Here is a 24781-nt window from a genome sequence, read left to right as displayed (position 1 = left end):
TATTTTCATGACTATTTACATTGTAGATTGTCATTGAAGGCATCAAAACTATGAATGAACACATGTGGGTGGAGTTATGTACTTAACAAAAAAAGGTGAAATAACTGAAAATATGTTTTATATTCTGGTTTCTTCAAAATAGCCACCCTTTGCTCTGATTACTGTTTTGCACGCTCTTGGCATTCTCTCGATGAGCTTCAAGAGGTAGTCACCTGAAATGGTTTTCACTTCACAGGTGTGCTTGAAGCTCATCGAGAGAATGCCGAGAGTGTGCAAAGCAGTAATCAGAGCACAGGGTGGCTATTTTGAAGAAACTAGAATATAAAACCATTTAAAACATGTGTTCATTCATAGTTTTGATGCCTTCAGTGACAATCTACAAGCAGTCATGAAAATAAATGAGAACTTTTGGCTTGTACTGTATATCATAACAAACGATGGTTCTCTCAGCTTTTTGAGCAAAGACGAGCTAAACTGGAATTTCACGATTTTTTTTTTTACCGTAAATTTCCCTTTAAAATCTTTAGGACGTGTGGTTATGTAAACTATATTTTACTAGAAGCTGCGGCCCTGTACTGACAGCCACTACCAAAATAACTAGGAATACTTTTTACTGGGCTTGCTTTATTAGTCAAAACAAAAACCTTAACAATTGAACTAGTAATTACAAAAAAAAGTTAATATGTATGAAAAAAGTATTTTTACAGATACAGTCCTAGACAAAATCTAAAGAATGGAGAGAAAATAACAGCTGTCTGCTTGATTCGCTACAGGAAATCTTCACTGTACACCACCTGGTTCCTCTTGTCCCTGTAAGAGCCTTTGGCGCTGTTGTGCACAGCTGTGAATAAAAGAGGCAAAAGTGCAGGTTAACCAACAGTAAAGATGCACAGGAAAAGCGATTGAAAGAAAAAAAACAGCGTTTTACCCAAAGAGGCCCACACAGATTTTCCAGTGGCAGCGTCCAGCATGGGTTGCTTCCTGGCGATGCTGACTTTGATGTGAACGTCTCCCACCGTGCTCCCATTCAACTGGGGGGAACAACAACAAGGTAAATCTGTAAAAGAGGTCTACTTTGCCTAAATTTCCATTTTTTTAAAAATGTGTTTTTGACTACTCCGACGTTTTCTCACAATTTCAACAATTACACCATCAAAACATTCCACTTGGTCAGGACAATTGGGCCATCCATTCTTTCCTGCTTTAATATAGCACTTATTCTGTACTAAAAAGGGTTACTACTTTCACATTTATCTAAACTGACCATACATCCTCTTTTCCCCGGACGTGTCCTCTTTTGCGGGGCTGTCCGGGCGGGGTTTCTTAAATGCCTCAAATGTCCTGTACTTTGAGTTAGGGTTGCGTGTATTTTCAATGTACGTCCAGGGTTAAGAAGGGGTTGAAAACAAAACAAATTGTGGAGGTGTGCGCACGCAGCAACATTCGTGAGGGAGGGGCAGAGACAGAGAGCGAGACAGTCGAGAAACAGACATGACACAAGAGAGAAGCCGAAACGTAAATGCAACTTCACGGATGATTTGCATGACACGTGGAAAGCAGAATGCACTGTGTGCAAAGCAGGAACATATCTGTGGCAAATAAAAGGGACAACGATCTACAAGCCCATATCGACACTACAAAGCACAAAACAGCTGTGCAGGGCGAGAGCTCGTCTGCTGTTTTTTGTTTAAATTTTATTAACTTGTTTTGAGGCACTATTTATGTTTAGATTATATACAAGAGGTTTCTTTGAATATTTCTACCTCTGCACTTTTTTCCAAAACTGTGAATGTTACAGAATATAAGTGTGACTTATTTTGTTATACTGTCAAGCAGTGTTGGCGTTAACACACTTTTGGTGTCTTTTTAACGTATTAAAATCAGAAAAGACGCAGTTTTTTTTTTTTTTTTACCATTTGCGGCCCACAGCTAATGTTTTAAAGGCCCATGGCACATTTATAAAAATACTATTAAAATAAACAAAAACATAACAAAAGTGAAATAAAAAAGCTTAAAGGTGAAATGTAATTTAAAAAAAGTTGCAATGTTGACTAATAAAACAAAGCTGTTTTTTTTTTTTTTTCAAACGGTCATTGCTCAAAACATAATATTGAATCAAAATCAATTTTATTGTGAATTATTGACCTATCAAAGGTTCTGATTACTTCACAACAGATATTCCACTTTGAAAAATATTTTTGGTGGAAGATTTTGCATATTTTGTGTGTTTGCCATTAAAAACATAGTTTTGTTTGACAAAAAAGGGCGGAAAACAAACAAAAAAACAACATAAAAAAAACTACAACATTTTGAAATGAGGGATAGATCTGAAGTTGATGTAGACTCCAGAGATTTAAGCGTTAAATATAAAATGTATGTATGCCCTGGCACACCATTATCATAATTTCATGACCCAAGCAAAACACTTTTTACACTTTTATACTGAAATAAATACACCTACAACTTATTAAATAAAACCTTAGAAAAAACTACCAGCAGCGGTAAAGTTTGGATCCATGAAGGAAAGAAGAAAGTGAATGAATGTTTATAACTGAATAAATGTACATATGCATAAAAATGTGTTTTTTTTTTTTTTTTTTTTTTTTTTTTTAATGAATTAAGTAACGTTTATGACAACCTTTTTCCAAAACACAATATAGAATGTGAGATATAACAGGATAATGCATACGTTTATAATTTTTTTTCAAAACGCCTACAAAAAAGTGGGACCCCAAAAATTTACTGTGGGACCCCATTTTTATGACTTGATGGGGTGCCTGGGACCCCATTTTGAAAATTCCTAGCGCCAACACTGCTGTCAACAGAGGAGAAAAAATGCTTTATTTAAATAAATATATTATTTATAAAGCAAGTTCGCAAATTTGCCCGCCTTGGCACGCATATATGTGTCCTCTTTTTGGGATTTCAGAATATGGTCAGCCTACCTAAGAGTCATATAACTTGGTACTTGACATGCTAACCTGTTCAGCTAATATTGCAGGCATACCCCTCAGAGTCAGAACTTGCATTTTCTAGTATGTGTGTAAAGTTGATACCAACCTCAGTTACTGCCAGGTCTGCAGACTCCATCTTCTCAAAAGTAATGAATGCACAACTAGAAAACAAAGTGAGTAATACACACTCAACACTGATTTTTTTGCTGTTGTAAACAATCTAAGCAATAGAGAGAGGAGGAAGCCATTTATGGCTGCTGACTTGCGTGGGTTGTCCATGGAGAGGTCGATGATGTTGCCATGTTGAGAGAAAGCAGAGCGCATGCTGTCCTCAGAGAGCCCCGATCCATAAACATACACAGTGTTCCCTTTCCTCACTCTGCGCTCAGGATAAGAATCAGAGCCTGACAAAAAGAAAAATGGAGTTTACACATGGAGCCATGAACTAGGAGCCTGTGAGTCCTTGCGTGGTTACTCACGTCTGAAGGACCCATCTCTCTCTCTTTCACCTTCACGATCCCGATCTCTCTCGCTGCTCCGGTCCCGCTCTCTGTCTGTCTCTCGGTCCCTCTCCCGGTCTCTTTCTCTGTCTCTGTCTCGCTCCCTGTCCCTGTCACGTTCTCTATCCTTTTCGCTTTCTCTATCTCGACCCCGCTCTCTGTCACGGTCCCTCTCTCTCTCTCTATCGCGCTCGGGGTCCCTCTCGCGCTCTCGTTCGCTGTCCCGTTCCCGCTCTCTGTCCCGCTCCCGATCGCGGTCTCTGTCCGTCTCTCGGCTGGAGGACACGCCGCCCCCGTCGTCCTCGTCCCGGTATCTGTCACTGGAACTGACAAAGCTGCAGGAAAGTGCATGAAAACGATGTCACGGCGATGCAATCTGCACATCAGGTGTGCTGAACAAGTGCACAGTACTACCTTTCGTACAGCGACTTCCTCTGGGATCTCCTTCCAGACTAGGGAAAACACACAATATGTAAAGATCACAGTCAAATACAAACAACTGCTTCATTTGTGTCAATTAATTATTCATGCCAAATAAGATAAGGCTCAGAATGGTTTCTTAACAAAACTTTTCTACATATAAAGGGCTTTTTTTGATTGATTGATTGAGACTTTTATTAGTAGATTGCACAGTACAGTACATATTCCGTACAATTGACCACTAAATGGTAACACCCGAATAAGTTTTCAACTTGTTTAAGTCGGGGTCCACGTTAATCAACATTAAACTGCTTCAAGTTGTTGCTCTGATTAAATAAAATGACAAAACTTTTCTTCTACATATAAAAAGTGCAACATTAAACAGTTTCAAGTAAACTCAGCCTCAGATTAACTTTTCTCATTCACACAAAAGGGGTTGTTTCTTTCTGTTATTAAATTTCTGGTTCCTACACTATAGAACAATACAGTCTGCAAGGGATACAGTCCTTGAAGCACACATGATTGTGTGTGCTGCTGGTCCACTAACATTTTCATTAATTACAATTTTTTATGTGATTGTTTTTATATTGTTTTACTTTCTTTTTTATTCAAGAAAATGTTTTTTATTTATTTATGTTATTTTATTTTTTAAAAAAGGACCTTATCTTCACCAGACCAGGTTCTCAATGAAATGTATTAATGAAAACTAGTACATCTTTGCGATAGTATATTGCGTAAACCTCACGGCGCCGGACAATGGCCTTTAGCTCATTTCCTAGCACCGTTTGGCTAACTTGTTTTTAAATTATTCCAACATTAATTTTTTTAATTATATTTATTTTTTTATAATATTTATATTTATTTATTATCGCATATATTTTACTAATGCTAAACATTCCAAAATGTATGCCAATATTGCAGACCCATGTAATCGATGTCAATTGACTCCTGCAAACATGATACACATGTTCTGGTCCTGTCCCTGTCTGAAAGCATACTGGATTAATATTTTTAAACATCTGGCAGATGCCCTAAATTTTAAGTTGTGCCGAATTGGCTATTTTTGGAATTCCACCAAACTATCAAAAAATTAAGCAGACTTTTAGGGATAGTATCTCCTTTGCATCATCAATAGCTCGTAGAAGGATTTTATTGGAGCGCAAATCACAGTTTGCCCCAAGGCCTCCCTATATTTCAAGGACCTCATGTTTTTCTTAGATTTAGAGAAAATTAAATATAATCTGAGAGGTACACCAAAACAATTTGACTTGGCCTGGGGCTGCATAATTAGTTACATAGCTAAATTAAAGACACTATAGGATAAATGTGACACTCACTGTTGACAATGTACCTTTCCACTTACCTCAACTCTTTTGTTGTTGTTGTTTTTTTTAATTTAGTGACACTTCTCTGTATGTTTGTGATTTTTATTTTGGTTGTTACTTGTTTTCCTTTAGTCAGATTCTCTATCTGCTTGTGGTGAAGAGGAAGGTAGTACATTCCTACCCACTGTGACTGAAATGTAGGACGGGGGGTGGGAGGGGGTGTTATTATTTTGCTTTTATTATTTTTTGTATTTTTTTTGTGGGGGGGAGACAAAAAAGTGTCTGTTTTTCTCAGTATCTGTATTATGATTTCCATATCAAATGAATAAATAAATATTATTTTTGAGCATCAACAGTTTTGAAGTAAAAAAAAAAAAAAAACTGCCTGCATGGCAGCTTTGTGTTACTAGAGTCAATATTGCAACATGTTCTTTCTTTTTTGTAGTAGTATTTACAAAAGGTACCGCAGGCCGTAAAAATATCAACTGCAGGCCGCACTTTGGACACCTTTGATTTAAACTAGAGCTTTCCCTCCACATTTTTTAAGGGTATTGTTGTCAACCCGTTGTGTAGAAGCCTAAAAGACAAGTACTGAGGAGCTAAATGTTTACTATTTGACATGAAAGATGTCCTCTCATGTCAGCATCAGCTGTCTTACTTCAGATAAGACTGTATAGGTGAGCTCTGATCCTAATTCTGTAAATTTTAATTCAAAATTTTTTAAGACAGCACCCTCTAGTGGCGAGATGTGAGTGAAACAACCACCCTGAATGACAACTACCGGTAACCTGTTTAATGGAGGTGCACGAACAGTACAGGCCAAAAGTTTGGACACACCTTCTCATTTCAATGCGTTTTCTTTATTTTCATGACTATTTACATTGTAGATTGTCACTGAAGGCATCAAAACTATGACACCTGTTAAGTGAAAACCATTTCAGGTGACTACTTCTTTAAGCTCATCAAGAGAATGCCAAGAGTGTGCAAAGCAGTAATAAGAGCAAAGGGTGGCTATTTTGAAGAAACTGGAATATAAACCATGTTTTCAGTTATTTCACCTTTTTTTGTTAAGTACATATTTCCACATGTGTTCATTCATAGTTTTGATGCCTTCAGTGACAATCGACAATGTAAATAGTCATGAAAATAAAGAAAACGCATTCAATGAGAAGAAGGTGTGTCCAAACTTTTGGCCTGTACTGTATAAATTTCAACCTGTATGTATATTTTTTAACCTGTGTAAATGAGAGAACATTCTGAATAAGTTCAAAAGTGTGCACCAAATACTTTTTTATCAGAGGTCATAAAAGATGACTTTGGAAAAAGTTTGAATAAATCCTTAAAAACTAAAAATGCACATGGAATGTATTCTCATGGCTGGTTTGTGTAAACATGTGTGGGAAAAAACACAGTAAAATGTATCAACAGCATGCTGTGACTCCACAATACCTCAGGTTCAACTTCATCTGTGGACACGCTTCTTTGGAAAGGCAAGAAAGCCGGAACTGGACCTTTTTCGGGATCCTGTAATACACAAAAAAAGTGGAATGGCTAGTGAACATACACTACCATACATAATTCATTTAAAAAATGCACAACAATCTCACCTTTAGTTTAATTTCCAGCATGCGAGAACGTTTAAAACCAGAGTTCTTGTTCTCCGATTTGATGGCGCTGATTGCACCCGACTTGATCAACATCTTGGCTTGCTCGGTCGCCGTGGCAGTGTCAACAACTGGCTGGTCTGACAGCGCTGTAATCAAAGAGTGTTTCAATAAAAACAAAACAATACTACAACACTAAATATGCCACAATTTGATGAAAAAAATGAACCATTGACTTTTCAAGTCACATAAAATAAACTTACTGCGTTTTAATCCGCTCTGGTTTGTCTGGTTGGTTGTATTCTGCTTCTTAAGAGCAAGCAGTGCTTTTCTCTAAAACACAAGGGTGGGGAAGTAAGGCTTGTCAGTAAGTGTAGTACATGTAGCATTAATACACATGTGTCAAACTCAAAGCCTGGGGGCCAGATATGACCCGCCACATCATTTTACATGGCCCATAAACGACCTGGAAAAAAACATAAGTCAGTAAAGTACCTTATCTTTTCTTACCAAATGTATTATTTTTTTTCCATTTTGACAGAATAACAAATATTAACTGCATGACATTGCATACCTTTTAAATAGAGATGTCCGATAATATCGGACTGCCGCTATTATCGGCCGATAAATGCTTTAAAATGTAATATCGGAAATTATCGGTCTCAAAAACTAAAATGTATGACTTTTTAAAACGCTGCTGTACGGAGTGGTACACGGACGTAGGGAGAAGTACAGAGCGCCAATAAACCTTAAAGGCACTGCCTTGGCGTGCCGGCCCAATCACATAACATCTACGGCTTTTCACACACACAAGTGAATGCCAGCATACTTGGTCAACAGCCATACATGTCACACTGAGGGTGGCCGTATAAACAACTTTAACACTGCTACAAATATGCGCCACACTGTGAACCCACACCAAACAAGAATGACAAACACATTTCGGGAGAACATCCGCACCGTAACACAACATAAACACAACAGAACAAATACCCAGAACCCCTTGCAGCACTAACTCTTCCGGGATGCTACAATATACACCCCCGCTACCCCCCCCCCCCACCTCAACCCCGCCCACCTCAACCTCCTCATGCCCTCTCAGGGAGAGCATGTCTCAAATTCCAAGCTGCTGTTTTGAGGCATGTTGAAAAAAAAATACTGCACTTTGTGACTTCAATAATAAATATGGCAGTGCCATGTTGGCATTTTTTTCCATAACTTGAGTTGATTTATTTTGGAAAACCTTGTTACATTGTTTAATGCATCCAGCGGGGCATCACAACAAAATTAGGCATAATAATGTGTTAATTCCACGACTGTATATATCGGTATCAGTTGATATCGGAATCTGTAATTAAGAGTTGGACAATATCGGAATATCGGCAAAAAAAGCCATTATCGGACATCTCTACTTTTAAACTTTAATAGTATCCAATATTGAAAAAAATATTATATTACCATACTTTACAAACATTTTATTTTGTCAAAGTAAAAATAAATATCAATATCTGCTTGACTTATGATTTCAAAGCAAGTTATCTTGCTGTAAAAATGATAAGTTTACAGTAAAATTTACGATAATTTTTCACAGCATGTTACTGTAGATTAAAAGAAACTTTACCACTGTTTAAAATTATGTTTACTGAGTACTGAGCTGCCAGTTTAAATCTACAGTTGTTGATTTAACGGTATATTACTATAAATGTAAAAACGGTCACACGTTTTTTTACGGTACAAACTAGCAGCTCAGTTGCCAGAATTAAAAATAAAAGTGGTATTAATTGATTGAGACTTTTATTAGTAGATTGCACAGTACAGTACATATTCCGTACAATTGATCACTAAATGGTAACACCCGAATAAGTTTTTCACCTTGTTTAAGTCGGGGTCCATGTTAAATCAATTCATAGTACTGTTTTTCCATTTCCACCATGGCCCCCAATAAAAAAAAAAACACTATATCTTACAGTAAAATTATGGTGACTGAGTTGCCAGTTTTTCACTGTAGAATCTACAGATTTACAATTTTTACAGTGTACGTAATATATAAATATTAATGTATATAATAATCAGTTGCATAGGCAAATTCATATACTATTTTTACTGTTACAGCCATAACTGCAATGTGCCCCTCAATGAAAACAAAAGTGACACCACTGCTTTAATAGTAGGCCCAATCAATAGGTTTAGTTTATACCTGTACAGGGGAAGGGATTTTAAAAAATGTCAGTTTTTTTTCCCTCAACATAAGTCATGCACTTTACCTTTTTCTTGAGCTTAGCATATTTTTTTTGCAAAGCCTCCTCTTCTTCAGTCAGTGAAACTGGAAACGCCACCATGTTGACTAGGAAAACAACATGAATAATAATTATTGGCATCAAACAATACAAACAGTAGTTTATCGTCGCGGCCATACAACACAGGCCGATTATATTGATAACACGATCTAATCGAAATTACATAAGAAAGTTATATTCATTTTATATATCAAAAGCGAATCGTAGTGTAGTAGTATGTAATATATTCGAAATATATTCTGCTTACCTACATATAAGCTAAGCGGAACAAAAACACAGTCGCGCAAATATGACGTAACAAAAAGCGACGTTCTGTCGGAGGAAAACAAGTTTATTTTATAAAATTGCACCATTTTGATATGTGGTGGTTGTATTGTATTCCATTAATTTGTATTCATATTAACAATAAAATACAATTTTTAAGGTTTTTAAGATATATTCGCTTCCAAGCAACTTCCGCGTGTCAAGCAAGCTACTTCCGGTTCGGCTAAACAGCAACAACTAAAACATCAGTGACTGAGATAAATGGACAGAATAAGTAAGTGGGATTTTATGAAAATACCACCAGTTTTTTTCATGTAAAGTAAAGTTAGAAAATAATCATGCCTCATTTTGAACGAACCCACTTCTGTTGATTGACTGTGGTGTTTTGGGCAACTTCTCTACACCGTCATCATAGCTTTTGGTGTAACATTTTAACGTATTACTTTACTAACTTGCTAATAAATGTTAATACATGCAAAATATATAAATCATTATTGAGAATATATTTGTTTTAAACGGTGTTTAGATGTGTCCTACATGCCTGTGAACTCGCATGAATTTGTTTACCTCACTCCACTGCAGCTGTGCCCCCGGCGGGCCCCATGGACCTTCCCTTGTCCCTGTTGGAGATGGGATGCTCTGGCAGGTTTGAAATCATCACCCATCCTTCACCAGGGCTGCCTTTCCCTCCCCAGACTACAGTAAGATTACCTATGCAGGGTCATTGCTAGTGCATCGGGGTCTAAATTATTAAAAAAAGAGTTCAATTCAGAGTCAGTTACCATGGCAACTTACTCTGTAACTTACTCTACCTGAGTTTTTTCATGGTACCTCCTGATAAACATGAAGCAAGCAGTCAGACATGATGTGTCTGCTACTTTGTAACCTAGTAGATGTCCAAACATAAACCTGAATATTTATGCCAAGAGAGGGTTTTGGAGTTCACGGTTAGTTAGTTATACTATCTTCGTCTAAGACTGCTAAGGAAAATCAATCAATCAATCAATCAATCAATCAATCAATCAATCAGCCCTAAATCACAAGTGTCTCAAAGGGCTGCACAAGCCACAACGACATCCTCGGTTCAGAGCCCACATAAGGGCAAGGAAAAACTCACAACCCAGTGGGATGTCAATGTGAATGACTATGAGAAACCTTGGAGAGGACTGAAGATGTGGGTGAAAAAAAAAATTGTTAGTCAATAAAAAAAAAAAATCCTTGATTTTGGATATTTAGTATTTATTGGATTTGTTTAAATAAAAAAAAAAACATTTAACCAACAGAGACATACATACTGTTTTCATTATTGTAAAACTAAAATATGTGCTGTATCCCGCAGCGTCCTTCAAACTAATACAAACATGTCCACTGTGGAGGACTCTGGTTCTCAATTTTGCACATATTTAATTCAATTATGACAAACATAATGACCTGGTAAGAAAAAAAGCTATCTTCCTAGCAAAAAATATTTTTTTCCATCGTGATTTCATGTATTTAACCTGGGTTAATCCTAATCCTAATTTCAAATTAATACAGTATTTTATACAAATATGTATTACTATTAGTAAGCAAAGTAACCCTCCAAATGGCAGATTATTTTCAAGAGTACATAATATAGATGAGCCCCCCCCACCACCAGGAAGGAGAAAATATTTTGGAGCCCCCCCCCACTTTCCACTGTGACTCTAAATTGTATTATTTGTCTATATATTTGTTATATTTATACCTCTGCATAACATTGTAAATTTATGAACATTAAAAGAAGCAACACACCGGCCTTTCCTCGTCTCCCACCGTGGTTGCAGTGAAGCTAAGTCCTACATTCGGTACGGAATAAAAAGCATGTTCCCCAAGGTCACCCGCCCCACTTTTTGAGAAGGACTGGTCTAACTGAAGAAAATATACAAAGCCACTCAACGATATTTACTTTGCATTTGCATTGATTTTACATGTCAAATATAATTAAAACAAATACATATATTTTTCAGCTGCCTCCACGTGTGTCTTTGCACTTAAATAGATATGAGATTTTATTCCATATCAAATAAACTTATGCATTTAATTATGCATTGACTCTGGCATTAATTATTCCTCACTTCAGTCCAATTTTATTTTACTGTATTGTTTTTCTTTCTAAAATAGTGTTAACACTGATAAAACATTAATATACCTGCATTAACATTTTAATTTCCAGCTGGGTAACACAGCATTTTCTCTGTCCCAAGTTGCTATGGAGAATCGTAGATTCTGCGCTCCAATGATCATGTCTTTTTATCGTGGTAGTAAAGGGGAACTGCATTTTTTTTTATTTTTTTTACTATCATTCACAATTAATATGAAAGACATGACGACTGATTTTTTTTTTTAATGCATTCAAACTTGTAAATAAACATTAATAAAAGTCCGCTTACAACAGAGCCAATGGGAGGTCCTCTATTCCCAATAAATAACCATTCAAAAAGCGCCGACAATACTCATTTTATATTTCATGACTTGAATATTAACCAAGTATTAGGGATGTTGTTATTATAAGCGCTAACGCAGACAAACTATTTATAGCGGCGCCGTGATCACAAGCTTACGTGCTGCTTCCTTGTTTTCTTGCTCGTCAAACTTCATTGTAGATAAATCATGCCTCTCACTTGGATATTTGAAGGACAAAGACGGATTCTGACATGTTGGTACACTTTGACCGCCAATTTACACAGGAAATGACGCTTGGTTCCATTATGAGGATTATGAGTCATTCTTAATCTAAACGGGAATATAAGAGCATCCTAGCAGTCGGCATCCTAATGACAGCAGAGCGTGTACAGTAAGTGATGTTGTGATGCGTTTTTAAAATGAATCCGCCTCATATGCTTAAAATGATCAAAATACGTAAATATTAAATGTAATTATAAATGTGCCTGTTACTACATTACGTATATACTTACATCATGTATATAAAACTTTAATGGAAGTGTTTGGATGTTTTTTTAAGGGCTTTTTAGGCAGATTAGTTAGACATGTTTTACAGTTCTCTTTTATGTATTTTAAAATGTATGTCTCAACATATTACTTTTTGAAACTGCTCTGTGGCATGTGCTGTTGACCTCTTGGCCAGGTCACCCTTGTGAAAGAGCTCTTGATCTCAATGGGTTTCTTATCTGGTTAAATAAAGGTTCTATTAGAGCTGCTCCCAAAAGCTCCATTGTAAGCAGACTTTTGATAGCATTTGTTTACTATTTAGAATGCATGAAATATAATACAACATTTTCATGTCTTTCATAATGATTGTGGCAAAATTCCAAAAAAAGGGCAGTTCCCCTTTAACTCGGAGTCAACATACTCAGGATTGATTGAACTAACTCAGACCTGCTGTTCTGGCACTCAAGAGTTTCCCATCTTAGGGCAAATCAACTCAAACGTCAGGTTTAGACTCATAGTTTGTTGAACCTCCTGCCTGGAATACCTCCAGCTTTTTTTTTTCAGTTGTTGATAATCCTGTACTATCTTTCCTTCTCCAGCTCCCTAATGGTCTTCCCCCTACATGCCTGAGTCTGGAGGCTGAAGTGAAGAAACAGTTTTTACAGGACCCCGCCTGGCTTCCTTTACACGACACAGACTTTGCCTTCCAGAGGTTTCTCAAGTGCGTATCCACTCCTAAGAAAACCTTATTTACTGCTGTTTAGTATGTGCTCATTATGGGGGTTACAGTTTGCTGTAGGGATGGGCGATACGGCAAAGATTAGCTAGTACTGCAGATAACAATATTTAAACATGTTCAATTTCATTAAAGGGGTCCTATTATGCAAAACCAACTTTTCTTACCTATTGATACCTGCTGTTGTTTATTTGGGATCTGCATAAGTCCTGAAAATTAAAAAAATCAAACATGGGAGGCATTGTGGCGATACTTATAAGACAATCTTGCCTTCCTATCTACTTCCTCCAAACGGTCCGTTTTGAATGTGCACAATTGGTGACGTCACCAATTGGGAACATCGTCAACGGATTATCCATGTATGGTATAAATCTACCCAGACTGCTTTAGTTTATTCCAGTGTCATCTGAAGAAGTAGGAAGTGCCTTACTAACTTTTTTGTTTCGCGGCAATGTGCCTTCAATTGTGAAGAATTCGCTTTGAGTGTGTGCCAAGAAGAGTCCTGCTTCACCCACAAACTTTCACAAAATGATGCATTTTCCGACAAACTAATTTTATTGGCAGGCTCGGTGACTATTAATAATGGCAGACAATGAAACGGTAAGTAATAACAGTAGGTTAGAAATGTGTGAATAATACGTTAGCAACGTTAGCTCGAGTTGTTGTGTAGCTAGCTTATCCTTCTACTGTATAACAATAGCATCACCGTCCTCTGGCAAAATAAAGAAGGATTTTCTTAAAAGCGACTTTTAATCGGATCAGTGCCTACTGTGTTTGGCAATGGATGAGTAAGTTATATAATCTGTTATCACGTTTGTGATGTAGCTCGTAGCGTATCTATAGCCTTAAGCCTCTGTTGTTTACAACTCGGAAGCAGCCGTGCAACGGAATTCTTGTGATATGATATTCAATAGAAAAGCCTTTTATTGTCAATATACAGTTATAAAGTTTGAACTTTAGCCAGCGTGTATAGTTCTAGACCTGTACGTCAGTCTCTCTTGTCCGCCCGCATCGTCTCTTACCTTTGAGGCCGACAACAAACCACGGTGAGCCGCTGATCTCGCTATATTATCTGGGATGTTGTGTTGTGGTTAAAGTCACTCAAACAGATGGCTGGTGGTGATCGCCGATGTCCGTAGTGCATAATAAAAAAATATTGTTAAATGAACTAAAAATATCAATACTACAGTAGTATTAGCCCCTAGATGAGACCAAACCAGAGCACGCTGTTCAGTATCTTAGCCACTGATTGGTTCAGCCTCAGCCAGCATTACTATTATTGGATTAAAAGTATGTAAAAGGACTAAATTGTGTTCTTTCATGTCTAGAGTGCTCTCGTTATGTTGAAAAATGTATTGAAATGATTATAAACAGTTTTTTATGCTCTAGCTATTAACTAACATTGATAAACGAGAGATCATTGTAGATGACTCTATTTAATTATTAGGTCAACATTCGAGCATTCAGCAATCGTCAGGTAACTTCTGAAGGTAATTGTTTGCGCTCAGATGATGGACACTTCTGCACACTAGACTTTTAGGTTTTTGAATTGTTAAAAAAAAGTTTAAAATCACATATTATTTTCCTATACATTATAATTGTGTGTCGCTTCGTGTTGATCCGTCACGTAAAATCCAAATAGAATATATTTACGTTTATGTGAATGTGAGTGTGAATGTTGTCTGTCTATCTGTGTTGGCCCTGCGATGAGGTGGCGACTTGTCCAGGGTGTGCCCCGCCTTCTGCCCGAATGCAGCTGAGATAGGCTCCAGCACCCCCCGCGACCCCAAAAGGGACAAGCGGTAGAAAATGGATGGATGTTGTAACGTGACAAAAGGTTAAATGGTACGGATAGGGTTCGATGCTGCCAATTCCGATACTGATTATCATCGAATGAAACCATCCGATACCAATACCGATATCGATCACACGTGTAAACTGTAAATGTTTTAATTTATTTATGGAGAGTGCTTTTGACTGTTTAACAACATCAAACAATGTTTAAACTAGATCCTTATTCTCTTTTATTACATACAAGTGTTTCATCAAAACCAGTCAATAGTACACAATAACAAAACAAAAGCTAAAACTATAATCAACTACTCATTTAAATAATTTTTTTTTTGCCCTCAAAGTCCTCCTGTGTCCAGGGATTTATTCCCTTAATTTGTACACATGAACAATAACGATTTTGAGAAAAAAAATATCAATCTAATGAGTTGAGTATCAATCATATACTGATACTACCCTTGGTATCGACACCACCAATTTATGGATCGATCTGCCCTATTTTGTGTTGTGCACTTGCTTCAACTGTGCTGATACACATTTTATTAATCTACGTGTTAATTTCCTGTTAATATCGGCTTACTTTCTGCTGCAACGTGGTTCCATCTACACTTCTAAAAATGTACTAAGCACTTATTTCTTAGTGTTGTTTAAAACCAGCTTCGCAGTTATCTTAGCTATTAGCATGCCTGCTCTTGGCTTGTTCTCGGTGTGTAACATGTTTAGCCTTGTTCTTCAAAGATAGTTGTCATGATACTTAAGATTCTAAGAATCACAGTTTATTTGCTATAATTAATAACTTAGGGGAGCTGCTCCACACTGTGCATGGAGATACACAATTATCTGCTAGCTGCTTGTCAGCCGGGGGAGTGAAAATAAATACAGACGGGATCGGCGTTTGTGATCATTAAAAGGCTTTAATCGGAAGTGGCGATCACATACGATCAATTACCACATATACTGTAGCTACAGTAAATGGTATGAATACTTTTTTATGCCGCTGTATACCAACAACCTAACAATATGAACACCACTACACTTTGTTTTTGATACTGTCAATATTTGGATCAATTGGCCCAGTCCTGGTTTTTAATGGCGTAAAAGTGTTAGAAAGAGCTCTCAGAATGATGCAATGTACCACCGAAAACTGGACTCGAAATACAGTAATACAACTTAAAACAGAATAAATATTACACTAAGTTTAGATGATCATTAGATGCTCTTAATGTTTGTGTCAGGTCACTGAGTATTTCATCAACGTACAGTTAAAGTTAGAATCTTTTATTTTTTCAGAGTGACAGAAAGAAACACGAATGTCGACTCGCTTCTCAACTGCACTCAGGCTCCGCTCCATTCCGGCCTGTCTGTCGTCAGAGATCCGACCACAGGGATGCTGCTGGATTTCACAGAGGTATTCACACTTTCTTAAGTCCTCCACTCTTTGTTTCATACAAAAAAATGACTGTTGTCGACTAATTCATATTTAGGTTTTATTGGAGAACACCGGTCTTTCTGCAAAGAACTCACTGTCATTACAACGCAAACCCGGACCTCCTTCAGAGAGTCTGAGAGGCAGCAACACCAATTATCCCTTCCTGCCTGGTGAGTATTTATTATTAAATATGAGGAACATACTGTACCTCGAATATCTGTATCAACCCTAACTTTGTTTCCATTCTGCCTCTGCACAGGGGGCATGGAAGAACTTACTCTGGACCAAATCAAGAACAAATCTGAGCTGGAACAGGAAATAGACTTTGAAAATGGTGAGTTTATCTTTAATGGTGTTTAACCATTGTTCAAATAAACTGGATAAATCAAGTCCAAAAAAAAGTATCAAAACCCCTTTAATTTTTCTGCATCTTGTCCCGATACGACCACAAACATGAAAATATTTTTTGGGGATTTTATGTGAAAGACAAACACAAAGCGGAACACAATTGTGGAGTAGAAGGAAATGATACTTGATTCCCCCTTCACCCCTTTTTTGGCATATAAAAGTATTCAATCCCCTTTATTTAGAGTGCAACCAATTGCCTTTTTAAATGTGTGTAATTATAGCTAGATGATCGAATGTTGACCTAATAACTAAATATAATTCACCTGCTTGTAATCTAATCTCACCCATTTTTAGTTTTTCATTGCATTTTTACTTTGTTGCTGTATGTTAAAATGGCACCGCTCAAGTGGCAGCTGGTTGCAGCAGCTCTGTGCTCTTTTATATCCTCCTTTGTGTTTTTTAATGTTTCCCTATTGTTTTATCTGTTTTTACCTTTCCTGCACTTTCCCAAATGTGGGATGAATAACAGTCTATCCTATCCTATATAATCTCAGTTTTAAAACTTTTTAAAGCCACTTTAGGGTAAAAAAGGGCCACAAATCCAGAACCTGAGCAAAAACGTCAAGACAGGACAAAGCAATTGATATAACTCCCAGTCTTATTTTTTTCCTTTTTTTCCCTTTTTGGTGTGTATACCCTTTCACATGGGCATATTTTGTAATATTTTTGTCTTAACTTGACAAAAAAAGGGTAAAATACTATTCAAATACCGGTATGTTCCGTAGAGTCGTCCCTCACCACAATGCGCTTCACCACCTAGCATAATTTTATTTTATTTATCTGTTTAAGCATATTCTACATGTTTGCCCTAAATTAAGCTATTTTCAAGCATAAAATTGGCTAAATAAACTAAAAATAGCAGTACGACAGTACTGTTGACTATTAGATGAGACCAAACCAATCAGATCAAGCTGTTCAGTATCGCGGCTACTGATTGGCTCAACCTTCATGCAGCATTACTATATTAGATTAAACGAGTGTAAAGTGTGACTAAAGGGTGTTATATCATGTCAAGAGGGCTCTCATAATGCTGAAAAAATTATTTAGAAGGTAATAAACAGTTTTTATACTCTAGCTATGAAGATATTTGATTTATAATTACTGATTCCTACTTCACGGAAATCCCCTTAAAACCAATTAACAGCGATACACCGATAAATGAGGGATTACTGTATACATAACGTGTGTGATAGCAAATGATTGATCCCTGTATGTATGCTTTAAATCAGGCCTGGGCAATTATTTTGAGAAATTTAAAGAAAAAAATTTGTCTGGGAATCTATTTTTAGAAACCCTAATACAAAACCTCACAATAATGTCTGATTGAATGCTAAAAATGTTATGACAGACCGCTTAAAAAACGGAATGGAATTTAAAATGTTTTTACTGAATGAGACACCCAGAATGTACATGAAAATGTGTGATTTACAATATTAACTATGACCGATAAAACACTGAATATTGACAACATATGAACGTCGCACCCCCTCTCCATCGACATACTTTACAATCAAGTGAAACGCAGCAAAAATGCAACAAACACAGCAAAATATGAAAAATAAACCCACCTACAATCTGATATATCTGATATATCACTAAGCTTTACAACTTCGTTGTAAAAATCTCCTTCCGCGTCTGTCCCTGACACCCGCATTTCAGGCTGGCCGCTCTGGAAACACTGTGTGGAAAAGCTCCCGACCCACACTGCTTGATGCCTTGTCTGAGCTGCTGTGACTTACATTACCATAGTAACTAGTATATCATCATGCAAACGCGCAGATTCCAACCATTGAAATACTTTGTATAGTTCAAGACTTACGGTCATTTGAAAACATCACTGCACATCAGAGCTAGAGTTTCCATCTTAAAGATCTAAAAAAATGTTTTGGAAATGTCCGGCGGGCCAGGTTGAAAAGCTTAACGGGCCGCATGGGTCCCTCAGGCCTTAATTTGCCCAGGTCTGCCTTAAATGCACAGATTTTGGTATTTATTTTTTGTTCTGTTTCTATTATTTATATATCTGACCAATTTCTGAGTGGCTACTGTACTGTAACTACAACATCGGTATTATTTAACTTCTTACACGCTTTCTGTTGTTGATGTTTTTACCCACAGATTTACTCAGAGTCCCCCCTGGTTTTAAAGCTGGAATGGACTTCACTGATAAAGGTTTGTGGGTCAAAATACATTCTCAATTAATTTAGTGGTGTTCATTCTAGATCACTGATACGTTAGTGCAGGGGTATCCAAAGCGCAGCGCCACAGTTAGTTTTTCATTGGCCTATGGCACATTGGAGAAATTAAACCCACCCAAAAACTGAAAAAAATATATAGGCACCTGTAAAAAGTGTGATCGATCAGCCACTGATCAGTATCGCTGGGTATTGTGAAAAAGTATGTGATCTGGCTTTGCCGATTAATGTCTTTCAATGTGTATCAGTATATGATTGACACTAGAGCCATCAGATCGATATTTTTATTTTCACAAAATAGTTTTTGGTAATGTTTACAGATTCAGAGAATAATTCCTGGGCACCAGGAGGCCTTGGAGGGAAAAAACCAAATGGTTTAAATCAGTGGTTGTTAACCTTGTTGGAGGTACCAAACCCCACCAGTTTCATATGCGCATTCACCGAACCCTTCTCTAGTGAAAAATACATTTTTTATTTAAAAAAAAAAATTCAGGACAAAGTTATATGTTTTTGGTAACACTTTAGTATGGGGAACATATTCTAAGTAACAAAGACTTAATTTAGAGTTTTTTGGACACTTGGGGAACATGTTCTAAGTAACAAAGACTTAATTTAGAGTTATTTGGTTAGGGTTAGGGTTAGGGTTAGAGGGTTAGGGCCAGGGTTAGAGGGTTAGGGTTATAATAAGGCCATGCCGAATAAGGCATTAATAAGTACTTAATAATGACTAGTTAAGAGCCAATATGTTACTAATTTGCATGTTAATAAGCAACTAATTAATGGTGAATATGTTCCCCATCCTAAAGCGTTACCATGTTTTTTTACTGGTGCACAAAATGAACCGTGCATGAACATCACCTTGTTCAAACAACAAAACCAACACAGTGCATAAACGCACAACAAATTACACACCTGCAAATCAGTGTGACTTCTGCTGTTGCCGTATCCGTAATACGCCGATAGGGAGAAGTTTTTATTTACACGATGAGTCGGGTGTGTCTTGACCTCCGCCGAACCCCTGAGCCCGACTCACCGAACCCCTAGGGTTCGATCGAACCCAGGTTAAGAACCACTGGCTTAAATGATTAGTAGATTGTATTTTTATTAGTTTTTTATCTTTTTTAGTAATTGTGTACTATTGACTTTATTTTGAACAATATGTATGTTATAAAATAGAACAATGAACTTGTTGAAATATTGCGTTGATATTGTAAAACTGTCAATAGCACTCAGCATGAATTAAAACAAAGAATACAGTTAATTCATGTGATCGGTATTGGCCGATCTCACTCATGGATTATCGGTATTGCAATCGGCAGCATGAAACCCTGATTGGAACATCCCTAGTTGATTCTAGTTCCTGCTAATAACACAACTCTTTCTCCTCGTGACATTTACTTAGCATCCAATGGCTACCTATACCTTTGCAGCATCGAGAGATTCCAGTGCAATAACTATTTCAATGTGCTGTTTTCATTTTTTAAATGTGTGTCTTCAAGAAGCGAAAATCGCGAAACCAGAGGTCAACCTCATGTCGCTGCTGTCCGCTTCTGATGACATCACTGACTTGGTGGCTGATGTAGAAGGGACGGTGAAGGGGCAAGAACACGAGGAAGCTGCCAAACTACCAAGAACAAACAGCCTTGAAGACCTGGGCATCCAGGTACGACATTCTTCCTTTTTGATACACAATTCTGTCAGTGGCTATGAATTTTACAAATTTATAGCTAAATAACTAGTTCAAACCATAATTTGCTTGTTTGTTGATGGTATAGTTCGGTGCGTTCTTACCTTCATAATACATTTTCAAATACAAAACGACTTGTTATGCATTTCTAACATCTCCCATCAGGCGGCTGTGTCATCCTCCTCTCACTCCAATAAGGAAAAAGATGTGAACTCAAAGCAGAGTGAGAAGCCAGAAGATAATAAAAAATGGGCAATTCCTGTGGACATAAGTTCTCCTTGCGAGGACTTCTACAAACGCATTCCTCATCCGGCTTTCAAGGTACTCCTGCCTCTACATCACGTCGAACAATTGTTCGTTGGCAGACAACAACTTCTTTTGTTTTTTTTCCAGTGGCCGTTTGAGCTAGACGTGTTCCAGAAACAAGCCGTATTGCGACTGGAGGCCCACGAATCTGTGTTTGTAGCCGCGCACACATCGGCTGGCAAGACAGTGGTGGCCGAATACGCCATTGCCCTTTCACAGAAACACATGACAAGGTGTGTAGTTACTGTTTACCATATGTTTCGGACCATAGGGTGCACCGGATTATAAGGCACACTGCCAATGAGCGGGTTTATTTTCATATTAAATAAATAAATGATAAATGGGTTATACTTGTATAGCGCTTTTCTACCTTCAAGGTACTCAAAGCGATAAGGTGCAAAAAAGGGTCATATGATATTTATTTCTACATTTAAAATACATCCTTTTGGTCTACATAACATGTAATGGTGGTTATTTTGGTCAAATTGTTGCATAGATTATGTTTTACAGACCATCTTCAAGCCATTTTTGACTGTCTCTTCAGGATGCGCTGTTTGGTGGGCGGTCCTTTTTACACGGCTCCACGTCTTCTCCCCGCCATCTTTGTTGTACCGGTAGTTGTTAGCGCTTCCATAGACAATCTAGTGACAGATTGAAGTTAGAACTGTACGTTAATATGTACAATGGAGGACAAATGCTCCCATAACAAGAGGGTAGTGAAAAAGAAGGAGCTTATTGTCAATGGCGGACACGCACACATTTTCGTGACTTATGGAGATCCCAAATACACATCCGCAGAAACCAATAGGTAAGGAAAGTTGGTTTTGCATAATAAGTCGAAACAAAATGCCAGATAGTATGTCTTCTAATAGGTGCCATTTTGGTGTCCTTATAGGTTGTATTCCTCTAGGTTGTTTACTTCAGCAGAAGTAAACAAAGTGGTGGGCCACCAAACCAATATGGCTACTGTGAAGCAAACAGAGTGCAAACTATCTGAGTTTGTAAGGGGCCTAGATCTTACCACTAAAAAGAGATACGAGCAAAAAAAATTAACTATGCAATTGTAACTATTCATATACGTTATAAAACAAAAAAAGACTTGTGTAATGTTTTATATACTTAAAGAAACATCAAAGTTTTGGGCACAACCAGAATACATTTTTATTCTGGGTTCTAAGGAGAGCTGTCGATTTTGTAGAAAATGTAAGGGTTGCGCCTTATACTACGAAAAATACGCTTACTCTAATCATAATTATAACATATTAAAATGTAATCTTCACGTCAGAGTTGTTTAGGCGTTCTCCAACGAAACCAAAAGTTTACCTTAGCTTGTGTTTTGGACACACGCACATTTGTCCACTCTCGCTTCGTCTCGTTCCTGGCACCTCTTCTCACCATCGAAACTAATTAAGAGAATATGTGTGTGTTTTTGCAAAGATAGAAACACAGGGTGTACTTGTGTTTTGTTCTTGAACAGAACCAAGTGAACAGGTGAAACTCTCTGTGCATTCCATTCTGCTTTAGGGTAAAAAAAAAAGGTGTACATGTAATAGCTAATAAGCATAAACATAATTAATAAAAAAGTTGAATAATTACACAAAAACACACATTTGGTATAGAAAATAATATATAAAACAAAACAAAAGCATTGATAAAAAGTAATTCAATACATACAAATTCAAAATTAAAGAGGCTGTTTGCAACTTTCTCAAAATACCAAAAAATTAAATAAGAACATCATCGGCTAGCTTATGTTGCCAATACCATATATAAATGTCTATATATTTCACAATTACTAATTGTATTGAATAAAAACTGCTGGGGTTCAGGCTGTCTTACAGACACGTACATGCATTGAGCGCGTGCACACATAGAAAAGCAGTCTAGAAGCAACTAACAATTTGCAATCATGTTGTTATGATAGGCGACAGAGTCAACGTTAGTTGCTAAACTTTGCTACATCGCTATCATGTGCGTGCAAAACCTTTTTTTTACACTGTTTTTTGAGGGTAGTCTTAATTGTGTCTTCTGATAGGACCATCTACACTTCCCCAATCAAGGCCTTGTCAAATCAGAAGTTCAGAGACTTCAAAGCAACTTTCGGGGATGTGGGACTCCTGACAGGTGACGTCCAAATCAGTCCCGAGTCTTCATGTCTCATCATGACCACTGAGATTCTCAGGTATTCTAGCACAATTGTGACAGACAGTTAAATAGTTAAGTTCCTCCTCGGGTCCATAAATGCACCACTCTCTTCCTTCTCAGGTCTATGCTGTACAACGGGTCAGAGGTCATCAGAGACTTGGAGTGGGTCATATTTGATGAGGTCCACTACATTAATGACGCTGAGGTCAGGAGATTTCCATGACGGCTTCTTTTGTTTTATCCCCATTCGACTTTGACGATTATCTTCTCCATTTTTCAGAGAGGGGTTGTGTGGGAGGAGGTTCTGATCATGCTTCCCGATCATATCAGCATCATCCTCTTGAGCGCCACGGTGCCAAACGCTTTGGAGTTCAGCGAGTGGATCGGGTAGGCGCCATGACATGAACACAATTGACCTGTAAAGAAAAAGGCATAAACTAAATATTGACAAGGGATGTTTTTCCTCTCTTTAACCAGCCGCATTAAGAAGAGGCACATTTACGTGATCAGCACATTAAAGAGGCCTGTGCCTTTGGAGCATTATTTGTACACTGGAAACAACACAAAGACCCAAAAGGAGATGTTTCTGCTTTTGGATGCGGCAGGAAATTTCCTCACTAAAGGGTACCATTTTTTACTGTGCCAGTACACCTTTTTTATACTGTACACTAGAGATGTCCGATAATGGCTTTTTTTGCCAATATTCCGATATTGTCCAACTCTTAATTACCGATACCGATATCAACCAATACCGATATATACAGTCGTGGAATTAACACATTATTATGCCTAATTTTGTTGTGATGCCCCGCTGGATGCATTAAACAATGTAACAAGGTTTTCCAAAATAAATAAACTCAAGTTATGGAAAAAAATGCCAACATGGCACTGCCATATTTATTATTGAAGTCACAAAGTGCATTATTTTTTTAAACATGCCTCAAAACAGCAGCTTGGAGAGCTGAGAGAGCGGGTTGAGGTGGGCGGGGTTGGGGGGCGCGGGGTTGAGGTGGGGGGCGGGAGGTAGGGGGTAGCAGGGGTGTATATTGTAGCGTCCCGGAAGAGTTAGTGCTGCAAGGGGTTCTGGGTATTTGTTCTGTTGTTTATGTTGTGTTACGGTGCAGATGTTCTCCTGAAATGTGTTTGGTGTGGGTTCACAGTGTAACAGTGTTAAAGTTGTTTATACGGCCACCCTCAGTGTGACCTGTATGGTTGTTGATCAAGTATGCTTGCATTCACTTGTGTGTGTGAAAAGCCGTAGTATTATGTGATTGGGCCGGCACGCAAAGGCAGTGCCTTTAAGGTTTATTGGTGCTCTGTACTTCTCCCTACGTCCGTGTACACAGCGGCGTTTTAAAAAGTCATAAATTTTACTTTTTGAAACCGATACCGATAATTTTGAAACCGATACTGATAATTTCCGATATTACATTTTTAAAGCATTTATCGGCCGATAACATCGGCAGTGCGATATTATCGGACATCTCTACTGTACACCCATGTTGACCCTAGGATACGCTTGCGTGCTTCGATTCTCTACAGGTACGCATTTTGTTTTCAGTTTCGAGTTCAGTCTGTGATAACGGGATTATGCTCCCGTGTCATGGCACCAGCAGCGTATGCTACAGCGGCTCACTCCTCCCCTGCAGAGCCTCTTTTGTGGGTTAGGGTAACCTCGCAAAAGAACGTTATTGCCCATGTGTATACTGCTCATTCAGAGACCTTATAGCCTGAGGCAAAGATGTGATTTTTGTGAACGAATAGAGTCTTTTGAATGGCTCTTTTAAGTAAACGTCGAGAGCCGATTCGCAGT

The 24781-nt window shown here is 37.7% G+C and overlaps 2 protein-coding genes across 2 annotated transcripts in view; one reads left to right on the top strand and one right to left on the bottom strand.

Moving 5' to 3' along the window:
* Positions 1-599: 599 nt before the first annotated feature.
* On the bottom strand, positions 600-9388 carry nelfe (negative elongation factor complex member E). Its single transcript, XM_061982626.2, has 11 exons — positions 9348-9388; positions 9068-9147; positions 7067-7136; positions 6807-6952; positions 6649-6723; positions 3869-3906; positions 3434-3789; positions 3217-3358; positions 3061-3115; positions 929-1031; positions 600-841 (listed from the first exon to the last, which is right to left on the bottom strand). Exons 2-11 carry the CDS (start codon positions 9140-9142, stop codon positions 768-770), a joined length of 1134 nt encoding a protein of 377 aa, XP_061838610.1. The 5' UTR covers positions 9143-9147; positions 9348-9388; the 3' UTR covers positions 600-767.
* Positions 9389-9566: 178 nt separating this feature from the next.
* Positions 9567-24781, top strand: part of skic2 (SKI2 subunit of superkiller complex) — a 41599-nt gene continuing 26384 nt past the window's right edge. Inside the window, exons 1-14 of the mRNA XM_061982625.1 lie at positions 9567-9638; positions 9947-10065; positions 12874-12995; positions 16092-16209; positions 16286-16400; positions 16490-16564; positions 18754-18807; positions 20330-20493; positions 20683-20838; positions 20911-21056; positions 22859-23005; positions 23089-23173; positions 23249-23355; positions 23446-23592. Coding sequence (XP_061838609.1) covers positions 9626-9638; positions 9947-10065; positions 12874-12995; positions 16092-16209; positions 16286-16400; positions 16490-16564; positions 18754-18807; positions 20330-20493; positions 20683-20838; positions 20911-21056; positions 22859-23005; positions 23089-23173; positions 23249-23355; positions 23446-23592 — 1568 coding nt within the window. The 5' untranslated portion in view covers positions 9567-9625. The remainder of the gene's footprint in view (positions 9639-9946; positions 10066-12873; positions 12996-16091; positions 16210-16285; positions 16401-16489; positions 16565-18753; positions 18808-20329; positions 20494-20682; positions 20839-20910; positions 21057-22858; positions 23006-23088; positions 23174-23248; positions 23356-23445; positions 23593-24781) is intronic.

This window comes from Nerophis lumbriciformis, linkage group LG21 (genome assembly GCF_033978685.3).
Source record: "Nerophis lumbriciformis linkage group LG21, RoL_Nlum_v2.1, whole genome shotgun sequence".
Classification (NCBI taxonomy): Eukaryota; Metazoa; Chordata; class Actinopteri; order Syngnathiformes; family Syngnathidae; genus Nerophis; species Nerophis lumbriciformis.
The sequence above is the reverse complement of the archived record's forward strand: the minus strand, read 5'-3'. Positions and strand labels throughout refer to the sequence as shown.

Bases quoted from the DNA above. Each gene is read 5' to 3' on its own strand.
- nelfe (XM_061982626.2), bottom strand. From the start codon at position 9,142: ATGGTGGCGTTTCCAGTTTCACTGACTGAAGAAGAGGAGGCTTTGCAA. The intron at 6,724-6,806 runs GTGAGATTGTTG...TGTGTATTACAG, and splicing joins TGCTGGAAATTAAACTAAAG to GATCCCGAAAAAGGTCCAGT. The intron at 1,032-3,060 runs GTTGGTATCAAC...TGTTCCCCCCAG, and splicing joins CAGACCTGGCAGTAACTGAG to TTGAATGGGAGCACGGTGGG.